We start from the raw sequence: 12,025 nt of genomic DNA on the forward strand, positions 1-12,025 counted from the left end.
TTGAAATAATTTGTCTAAAAATGTTCCTCTTTTACCTAGCTCCTTGTGTGACTGAATATATCCATTGCACTGTAAGAAGCATCTACAGAATGGTAGAACACTTTGTTTCAGTGGACTTCAATGAGGGGTTGGTTGAGGGACTGAACCTCTTTACTGTAATAGTTTCTTCAACTGGTACAGTCTGTCCAAGTTTTTGGATAGCAGTAGAATAAACATCGTAGAATTTTAAAGCATAGGATGTCATTTAGTCCAGCATGCCTGTGCCAACTTTTTTGAAGGAGCTGTCATATTAGACTCATTCTACTGCTTTTTTCCCCCATATTGCAATTATTTTCACTCTTTCACATATTCTTCCAATTCGGTTTTGAAAGTTGAGATTGATTCTGGTGCCATTACCATTTCAGACAGTGCAATCCAGGACATAATGACTTAAAGCAAAAATAATTCTCATCTCACCTCTGGCCCTTTTATCAATTATCTCAGGTCTTGTCCGCTGGCTACAGACACTTCAGCCAGTGAAAGGTTCCTTCTTATTTAGTCGAACAAAACCTCTCATTATTTTGAATGCTTCTATTAGAACTCCCAATAGCATTTTCTGCTCTAAGAAGAACTGTTCCAGGTTTTTCTCATCTCTCCATGTAATTGAAGTCTCTTGTCCCTGGTATTATTCTAGTAAATCTCCTCTGCACCCTTGGCAAGGCCTTGACATCCTTCCTAAAGAGGACTAATCTAATGAGTGGCTACAAATGACAAATCTGGTTTATTAAAAGTAACAATTACTTAGCAGCAGAAAATCAATATAGAAGATTTCAGTTAACTGAGATATAAAAAAATAACAAAAAGCCTTGAGTTTGAATGTAGATCAGGGAACCACCACTTTAATTTTCTTGATAGTATTCAACTGGGAGTAGTACTCGTAACAATGGCTCGTACAATGTTTCATACAATGAAGTCTTTGAGTGCTCAACTCCATTTCAGTGTTCTCTCTAAAACTGCAGAGCTTGGAATAAACCATCTGAAATGGGTGTTTCATGCGCAAGTTCAAACTTAAAGCTGAAATATTTAAAAAACAAAAGGCTTCTCCCATGGTTGAACCAAACTTGTCAAATTGGCTACTTAAGTCCAGCCAGATGCAAGCCCCAGCCTATTTCAAATTGGCTAAATTGATTATTTCCAAATAGAACACAGCCACTGTGCAAAGCTTGGTACAGGGATAATACTTCTGAAGTAACAATTTAAATAATTCTACACCAATCTTTAGTTTATCTACCATGTAGCAAGTTGAGAGACAGGCAGCTGAAGATTATTTTCAAATTTTAAGTCACAGCACATCTCAAATCTTTACACTAAAAAAACCCCAAAGTAGGGTGCACTTCTTATCAACAGTTTTCATAAATGAGGTGTTTCACATGAAAAATTTACAATATGGTTTTCAAATATAAATTGTCACTATATGTATAATTCACAAATGAGCTGATAGAGTTTTAAGGATTAATTTTGCTGAAATTGTAAAAGTCATCAATTCAAGTTTGACCTGATAGAGTTTTCAGATGATGATACTTGGTAGATGTGGGGAATACGGTGGAACTGGAGAACAGGGACTTTCAGGAAGTCTTTGACAAGGTTCCACAAAAAAAGTGATCAAGGAGATTGAGAGGTATGGAATTAGAAGGCAGAAAACTTAATGAAATACTGGATAGAAGACACTAAACAGTGTAAATTACAGGCAGTTTCTTGGTGGTTAGAAGCCACTCTGGATCCAGTTTTCTTCACTATGTATGTCCATGATTTGAATACTGTATCCAAATTTTCATATGATACTAAAATAGAAGCAGCAAACTATTAGCTAACAGAATGTTAGGTAGTGCAGAACATTAAATCTTGATGAAAATGTGGAATATAAGATTTCTGTAAGGGAGTACAGTGTGCAGTTAGAGCTATAACTAAATTATTGGACACTGGCCAGAATGAGAAAATACCAAGGCAAACAATTTGAAAAACTGGAGCTGTTTTCCTTAGAACAAAGAATTTTAAGTGTGTTTGGTAGAAATGCTTAATAATTATACAAATTTGGACAAATTAAAAGAAGCAGATTGTTTCCACCACTTAAGTGGTCTGGAAGATGGATGCAAAATGATTGGTGGGTCTAAACAATCTGTTTCTGTGTAGTAATTTCTACCTAATTCTATGTAATAGCAGTAAGCAGTTGGCCAATCTCAGAATTATGTTTCTGTAAAGTATGTCATTAGCCTACAGCTAGGATCTGGGTAAACAGCTAACATACGTCTGCCAAGGATGGCTGTTTGGAGCAGGATATTTCCCGTAGCCAAACACATTTCAAAAGCACCTTGCAATTTAGGTAACAATTGGAGAAATTATGGCAATAGCCCGGATTTTGCAGTAACAATGACAGCAAAAATACCAGAATCTGGCACCATTAAGAAACCAACAAAAACCATAATGTGGGGAAATGGACAAACTAGATGTGTTCTTAGAGCAATATTTTTATATTTTGCTACACGAGGTGTGAGAGAGTTTTTAATGGCCATAATTAATGCTCAGCAAACTGTCTGGCTCTAAAGTACTAATTTTATTTAATTTCTTCTCATGAATTCTTAAAAATGAGATTTTTATTTTTAATATTAAAAATATATATTTTAATTTCTTATGCACATTTACCAATTTTTTAGCACTCTGTATAATGTTTAAAAATAATTAGAACTGTATCTTTTGCTCCTCTGTACGCTGTGAGAATTGTTTGCTGTGATTGGCTGCCCAGCTACTTGATGACATCATAATCCTGGTAACCAGAACTTTGGAAATACCCTTGAACACTAGTGTCAGATAAAAGGAAGTTCTCACCATAGTGATCACTTGATTATTGGAGCTCTCTTTGAAGTCAGCAACAAGTGGTGTGAGTTTGTTGTTGACTATAAATTCTACGCCAATAAAAGTCACAGCTGTCACTTCACTGAATATCACAATACATTTGGAAGACTGATAGTTTCAGCCATTTGGATGAAATGGTTACACTATCTTTCCTGTTCATGGGTTTTGGCATAAGATCTGCTCTCAGGAAAATGAGCTGCACAGGATGCTCAATACCACAATTCTACATATATTGCTAAAGATTTTCACTTACAATGTCTGTTTTTGGAATGAAGTCCACTGCAGCAACTTACTAATCTTAGTTGAACAGCAGTTCCCTCCACTTTGCACTCTACTATCCTATCCTAAAAGCAGCAACATTATGAGGACATCTGCAACCTCCCTGTGGAACACCACTCTCATCTGGGCATAAACCTTTGCTCCTTTGTTGCCTCAGGATCAATATCCTGATTTTCCCTGTCTAACTCCATTGTGATCATATTACCCCCACAATAACTGCTGTAGTTCAAAGACGAGGCCCCACTATCACCAGGTCAAGCCAACAGGACTGTCCATTAAATATGATCTAAATCCTAAAAACAATAAAAAGTGATTGTTTCCCCAACCTGACATTTCGCTTTTGGAAATAATCAGGAAAGTGGTAATTCCAAAGTTATGTGATCACTTTCTGCAGTGTAGCTGTAATTGTAAGGGCATAAACTATATGCATTTAATAATTAAACACTGGGCAAGACAGTGATGGTTTGATGGAAAGGTATTTCATGAAATTGATTGAGAGAAAAATGCAATTTCACAACTACAAGATTAGTCCACTTAGGTATGTAGTTAATAATGAGGATACTGGAAAATGCTTCACTATCAACACAGTCAATGCCCTCTGCATCTTGGATTACCTGAACAGTAGATCGCTGTACTCACTGATTAAAATTTACTTCTGGCTGGAAACTGATTTCGTTTTTAGTAATCATCACTTGTGGAAAGCTCAAAGGAAATATTAATCCAATTAACTGCAATTAATGGTTATCCAATTGAAATGAAGCTCTTCTAAAAGACTGGCCAGGTCCGTATAATTTTAGCAGCTCTAGGCTGCAGTTTTCATCAGATGAAATCTCCATTTTTCTTACAATTGACTTTAAAAATCCTGTGCCATCTTTTCTTCAGAATTCTTTGCCTTCAGCAGATTGTACTTCCAAGTCTCAAGGTTGCTAGTGATAAAATCCTAGGACACAGCACTCAAATGAAATGTCAAATTGTTAGTGGGCTTATCAGATCATTTATTGAGAAACTATTTTCTCAATAGCTACTTTTTTTTGCATAAACACCATTGTGTCTTATGAAAATTGATTGCAAACTTAATTTAACCTATACTCTTTGCATACTCATTCTGCTTACTAAATTAGGGTGCAATTTATTAAACCTGTTTTTGGAGCAAATCACCATTTCCTTTGACAGCATTATACATGCACCCACCTCTCTCAACTTAATGACAATTCCAAAGAAATGACATTGATTGGCAGTTGACAGACTGGTTAGCTTTCCATCATAGTTGAAGCATCATGACCAGACACTTCCCACACTGCCAGACAAGCATCTCCTAGCAGATGCAAAACAAAAAGCCAGAGAAAAATCATGGCCAGAGGGAGCAAAGAAAAGTGACAAAATTCCTCTTCAACTACACCCCCCACCACCCCCCCCCACCCCATATCACTATTAGTCAATATGCTTTATATTCAGTTCTATAGATCACAAAATAATTTTACTTTACTTCCAAACTCAAGTTTAAAATAGTGGCCAGTTGCCTTCCCCTTAACACTTGTTTGAGTAGTATGTCCTTCCTGGATATGAAAATCAATAAATCTCATTTGTTCCTTCACACGATTCAACTATACTTTTATGAGGAAGAAATATGCAGAAGTCAGACATCTTTACTAGAGTACTGGTGAAAACTATGCATATATATGCCAAACACTTTGGACAAATGCAATACTGGACCAGAATTTCCAGTGGTAGGGCATTAGTTAAAAATATACATACACCCTTCAACTTAAAAAAGAAAGCCAACTTCATGAAAGTGCAAAGTGATAATAATGCAAAGGAAACAGAGCATCTGGAACAACAAAGTGCTGAGCATCCTTCAGCCAATGAGAGTTAAAGAATGAGAAATAAATAGTTAAGTATCAAGGAACCTAAATTAAATGGGAATTGAATGCTAAAGAGTGAGTTCACAAAGCAAGAGAGGAAAAGTGCTGACAAACTATTCAGAATGTCATACATGACCTGAGAATAAAGAGTTGGTGATTCAGGTTGCTGACTTTTTAACCAAAGACAACTGCCTAGTTCCAGGATTCTGTTTGCATTTTAGACTTTGAGCATTTGCTAATTTTGGTTTTGCACAAGGATGAAATGAAAGAATGGATTAAGAGAAAAAAAAAGGTATAAATTTGTTATTTTTAATATCACTCTAAATGATGCACAACTGATTCCATACAAGTATTAATTTTTGGTGCTATGGAGGTTGATTAGCAATCAAAATATTTATCACATGATAAAAATGGCAGCAGTACTTGGAATTACTAGCACTTAACATCCAGTGGGTTTAGTTTGCGTCAATTGCACAAACATAGAAACTTTACAACATTCTCCATGATCAACTGTGATACACACAGTGGGATGCTGTTTTTGCGAAGCATTACAACCCCACCACCAACATTTGGATACTACTTTTAGTTAACTATGCTGTCATACCATTTACCCATAAATAACAAAAACCATCATGAGCCTCACCATTATGTTGACAATTGACCTGGTTCAATAGAAATCCGAAGAGTACAAGTCATGAAAATGGGAAGTGTTTTAAAATTATATTTCAGTACAAAAATAGCCTGAAAGTGAAAACTTCATTAAAAGCAGAATACCACTGATACGCATTTATTAGGTTTTCAAGTGAGCAAAAATATAACCAGAGATTCAAGTAGTCCTGCAGAATCCACTGAAGGTTTCTAATGCTGCCATAATGCTCAAGTATTCATATTTAAACTAGACTTTAGATTTCAGCTTGCACTTGAAAGTGCCTCCTTTGTCCTTCGTGACAATTACTGCAGGAAGACCCTGTGGCTCTGATTCTTTAGTGGATGCCATCTTTAATGATGATGTATGGGTGTCCCTTTCCTCCACGCTGCTGTAGGTCAAATGCATGACATCGCTGTATGTGTATCAACAAGCAAATTATAAACCGTGTCAATCTGAGTTAATGCAAGGCTATAATCCCCTTACAAGAGATCTAATATGTGGCATGAGTTATGTTCATTTTGTAATCTGATAAGAATAGAGTGAGTTACAACAGTCTAATAAAAGAGTAATGAGGCTCCTTAATGACACTGTTAAAAGGTAAAATAACTTAAAATATTGCTCTTGTAAAAACTGATTAAATCTGTGTTGCATACTTGCCCTGTCCATTGCTACTTGTCAGATAGGCCATAGATAAGAGTACGAGAAAGGCATCTGACTGTTCAAGCACTGTAATCAGCTAAATTCAAAGAAGAATGCATATGATATCTCTACTAAGTTATGTGATGTTTAGTAACATCCATTTAGCAGATAAATAATGATAAAAATATGATTTTCTGAACAGAAGATGTAGCTAAATTGATTTCTAATTCTAAAATGCAATGTTGGTAATGACAGAAATCATTGATTTTTTTTTAAATTACTCCATGAAAATTGAGGTAAGTTATTTAGCAGCTTCATCAGACTCTAGATCTCACCATCTTAACTCCAAGCCAAGGAGGGAATTCTATCAATTCAGTTGGGTTTGCATTCAAACCCAGACCAAAATAGTGAAGTCTCCTAACCCAACATGGCACTCTTTCCCCCTTATTATTGTAATAAGTTATTTTTCACCCTTGATTGCCAACGATTAAAATAGCAAAAAAATTTCAATTGTCTACTATTTTGTGATAGTGAATTGAGAAGAGCTGATGGGACATTTGTTTGAAAATCACAGTAAGATATCACAGTTAAGATATTAAAAATTACAGTTAAGATATTTTTGGGTGTTCTTAAGAAAGACTGGAGGAAGGGGCAATAGTGAGTCTTCAGTTATGAAAGTGGCATGGACAGCAGTGCATCTCATCACAGAGATTGCTGTGCAGGAGTAGAAGTTAAGGTGCACAAGTGAGAACACAGTTATATCTCCAGCTGGACAGGTGGCACCAACTGTTGATAAACTGTTGGGACTTTCCTTAACGTCCAGATTGTCATAAAAGTGTGGAGATCCAGGTGGCTCTAAATTCAAACACTGCAGTCCAAGCTCCTCTCAGCTGATTGCTAGTACATTGATATACCAAGGTATTCAACAAGATCAATGCACCATTGCACTGAACCTTGTACACTAGAAATTATCAAATGTAAAATTACAGAGAACTGTATTATAAAAGCTGTCAGCACTGGAATTACAATAGCTACAAAAGAAATACATCAAGATTCCAAAATCTTAGAACTGATGAGAGATAAGGAAAATAACACTAGTCAAAAGAACAATAAAAGGGAGAAGATAATGCAAAAAAAAACTCAATCCTATTCACGGGATCATTTCAAGATTTAAATTCTTCAACACTTGGGATCAGGAATATCTTGTTTATGTCAAGGATCTGAAACATATGCTCTATTGTATAGAGATAGTTGGATTAACAGCTAAAATGATACAACTCTCTATCAGAAGGTTGTAAGCTCAACTCACTGACTTCCTGTCAGTCAAGCCTGCTCTAGGTAGGGCTGTTCTGACCTCCAAATTATAAATGATAGTGGTAAACAGTCTCCAGGGATGAGCTGTTGTTATTATTGAATATATAAAAAAATTGCAGAATTGGAGAAAACAATAAAAAGAAAACAAATTAAAATAAAATTAGCTACATCGTTTCAGTTTAGGGAACTTTGTCTGATTTTAAGAACGTTTACTTTAATGACATAAATTTTTGTTTTAAAGGATCCATGGTAAGTTATGTATATTCAGTTGCAATAATAATGAATGTATTTACCATATTACAATATATATTAATGCAGTCAAATTATAAATTTACACATTATTAGTTATCCAGGTCTGATGGACAAATGGCATCCTGACATTCAGGAGCTCACAAAAATATCTATTCAATTTCTTTACTGGTTCTGTATAGTCAGGCAAGTATATTGTACAATGTCAAGAAGGTAGCTCACTTGTCTTTTCAAATGGGTACACAGTACTTCATTACCCAGTATCATACATATAATGCCAGCAAAAACACTTCTTGCTGATTTACTACAATCTGAAACTGCCTTCCTTTACAATCCTTTCTTCTGACACAATCCAAACACATAACTCCAAAGCAACAGTGCTTTTTTTTTAATGATGCCTATACTAATCACCCATAAACACATGCACAACTTCCAAAATTTGGAAGGACATAGCATTTCAAGCCACAGGAGTTATCATTACTGCTCACATTCAAATGCCTAACTTTGCTCTACTGGATAATGCTAATTCCAACTAAGTGTCTTCTGCTCAAGAAAGCAAAGAGCAGAGACTACAATTTTCCAAAACACTTCACTGAGTACTCCAGGTAAAGCTAATAATACACAACTGAATAAAGAACATTTCCTCCTTTTTTTCTTTTTCAATCTTTTTATTAGTTTTCAAATTAATACAGATTAATATATAACATCAATATTTATATATGTAATACAAAGAGATCAGGAGAACAATCATGGCATAGATAATCATAAAGAACAATAAAATATAAAAAAATCTGTAGATCCCACGATCTCTTAGTAAATGAATACAATATAAAAGGAAAGAAAAAGATTTATTATATATATTTAGAAGAGAAGAAAGAAAAAAAATCCCCAAATCAATAAGAAAAATTATAAACAATATATCAAACCAAACTAAACTTAAACAGAAAAATTTCAAAATAAAAAAGAGAAAAAAAGACTGGGCTAAAATTTCTCGAAGTTGGAAAGTTATTGAAAGGGGATCTATATCATGTGAAAATATTGAATAAATGGACTCCAAATATCTTCAAATTTAAGCGAAGGATCAACAGTACCACTCCTCCATTTCCATTAAACAAAGCGTACATTTTAAAATTCTTTTTAATCCAAGCATCTTCCATATATGGGGAAATGACCTTTTCTAATAAGCAATTCCTCAGCAAATTACTCATTATTATATACAAGAATGATATCAAAATACAACATGTTACCTAGAATAAAGAGCTGCCTATACCCCTAGTTGCATCTTTTCATTGAACTCTGAATGGTTTCCTACAATCTGGTGGAAACTGATGACTTCTCCGAACAGTATTACCACGCAGGGTCACTAGCTGTTCACCTTATATGCAAACCTTTTGGCTTTAATACTATCTCAGAGGAGCAGAGAATATGACAATTAATTGGAAAGAGTTGAGTAACTAACAAGAAACTTGACTCACCTTATTCTTCAGTGAAACCTACCCTTTACTTCTACTTGTCAGCATTAATCAAACTAAATTATAATGAATGCCAAAAGCTATATTTTATGAATACATTACTGGTTAATTTATATTCAAGGGTTCCCACTTATTCTGAAACCACCTTGTTGAGGACAATGGATATTTAAAGTAAGTGTTCACAACAAAACCTGAGATACTAAGAAGTTTTTGAAACACAAATACTTACCAAATAAAAGCTGGACTCATTCCAAACTAATCAGATTCCACCTAATTTGGGGCCAAGTGATCACAGTCTGTACAGTTTTTTTTTGCTCTCTGGAGACCCTAATCTCAAAAGGTAATAATCTGTCCATTACTAATGGACTACATTCAGTGCTCATTTGCCAATATCACTTTTCACAAGCTCAGTAAGACCAATAGAGCAAAACATGGGAAAGTCTTGTGCATAGAGGTAGGAATGTAGTTAAGTAAGGGGATTTATTACTTGTATTGTCAGAGAAGCATGGTCTGTATGGTCTAATTCTCTGGTCTGTAGTGTCAGGCTTTGAAGTGAAAGTTTGCTACGATTTCCCCACTCACCTTAATGAGCAATGATTTACTCATTACATGAAAAAAAAGTATCACCCAAGATATAACATGTCTGCTAATACTATTAATTTACATGCAACAGAATTTAAAAATTAAATTTCTCATAATTTAATACATTAATGCAAAGACACACATTTAAATAAAACAAACTGGGCTTTGAAGATATCCTTTCCCAAGAGCAGCCCACTGCAACATAGAGCTATTGCAGTGACTTCTTTACCCATTAGGAAGAATGGTAAGTGTTTTTATATAGCTTTCCAAATCCAACATACTTTTCATATGATGACTTCTCAGTTTGCTCTGCAGCATATCACCAAGGTGATTACAGCTCAGTGATGGGAGTCAATCTATATGGCAATGAACCACAGGCCAATCATAAATTTGCAATTATTTCTCTTTTACTAGCATTATAATTAGAGGAATAAAAGAAGCAAGATCACTTCAGTAGATCTGGCATGGCTATACTTTGATGCCAGTGACAAATGGTGATCTGATAACTAGAGAAGGGGCAGGTGATGGGTTGAAGAACAGGTCAATATCACCATGCCATGAAACGCATTTGATGACCGTAATTTATTACTTACCTCGCATCATCGTTCATTGTACTCTGGTCAATCGGTGCCATGAAACTCACTAATTTGTTGTGAACATGGAATCTGTTGGAAAGAAATGAAAATGTTATTTGTTTCTGATTTTATTATGGGCAATTTAATTCTGGTTCTACATAGTCTTAAAATGATATTGGCCTAGTGGTAGAGTATTTGTACAGTAGAATTATTATTCCTCTGTCAACTGAAAACTAAAAAAACATAATACTGTAGCCTTTACAGATTCAGTCCAGCAGCCAATACCTTCCAAAATAAAGCTCTGATTCTCCAACAAACCTGCTCTCACATGTTTGTAATACAGGAATTTAGGCATAGATGCAGTTTTTGGTGGTTTGTTATAGCTCAAATAGGTCAATTTAAATTGATAGTTGTCCCTTTTAATACATTAGAGTCTGATGTCTTAAAAAAAATTTGGTTTGTCTCATATTGACAACACTTGTTTTTAAATTCCAGTTAAGTTTGCAGAAAATGGTCTTTATTATTAACCCTTAAGTTAGCAATGCTACTGATTAATAAAGAAAAACACAGGCTTACATTGAGAACTTTACTAACTTAATAAATTCTTGACGCCAGCAGGGGGTAGTGGGGGGACACATTTCAGGGTGAATGACAGATCATTGCAGAGAGGCTTAAATTAGCAAACTTGTTGCTAGCAGTTGATCACAAAGCAACAGAGACAAACACTTGGGAGAAGGAAATGCAGACAACCCCCAAATTACGACTGTTCAGTTAACAGAAATTTCCACTCACAAATCACTCCCCAAAAGTTTGAAATATGCAATAAAATTTCCTCTCACTGAACTTACGTGGAAAAAAAGTGAACAATTTTGTTTTAAACTCTTGTTTCTTGACAGATGCACAGATGTGGTCTTGTGTAACAGAAAATCATGATCTGAACCATTTTCTAGTAATGCAACCACCCCCATCCCCTTGCATGTAACATGGGTGTTGCCTGTAAATCACTGAGTGGGAAGATCTAATGAGGAGGAAGCTGAATAACTGGGTTGTTAAATTGATATTGATAAATCACAGAATCACTTTTAAAGCAAACTTGAGGTGGAAGCAGTAATTGCATCAATTAGATAAGTGATTAAAACAAAGGTTAACAAATTAAGATGAGATATATTTTATTAGTCACATGTACATTGAAACACAAAGTGAAATGCATCTTTTTGTTCTGGGGCAGCCCACAAGTATCGCCACACTTCTGGCGCCAACATAGCATACCCACAACTTCCTAACCCATACGTCTTTGGAATGCAGGAGGAAACCAGAGCACCCAGTGGAAACCCACGCACACACAGGGAGAACGTACAAGCTCCCTACAGACAGTGGCCGGAATTGAATCCAGGTCGCAGACGCTGTAATAAGTTACGCTAACTGCTACAAAATTAAAACTTGAAAGTGCAAGATCAACTGTGTTTCAATTGCAGGATATCCCTAGGTCTGGTCAGGAATTGCATCAGTAGGATT

At 35.3% G+C, this 12,025-nt stretch overlaps 1 protein-coding gene across 2 annotated transcripts in view; it reads right to left on the minus strand.

The window, feature by feature from the left end:
* Window positions 1-12,025, minus strand: part of aatf (apoptosis antagonizing transcription factor) — an 85,639-nt gene that overhangs the window by 21,540 nt on the left and 52,074 nt on the right. For both annotated transcript variants that reach the window (XM_052035414.1, XM_052035415.1), the window contains exon 11: window positions 10,529-10,600. In XM_052035414.1, coding sequence (XP_051891374.1) covers window positions 10,529-10,600 — 72 coding nt within the window. The remainder of the gene's footprint in view (window positions 1-10,528; window positions 10,601-12,025) is intronic.

This window comes from Pristis pectinata, chromosome 21 (genome assembly GCF_009764475.1).
Source record: "Pristis pectinata isolate sPriPec2 chromosome 21, sPriPec2.1.pri, whole genome shotgun sequence".
NCBI classification, from domain to species: Eukaryota; Metazoa; Chordata; class Chondrichthyes; order Rhinopristiformes; family Pristidae; genus Pristis; species Pristis pectinata.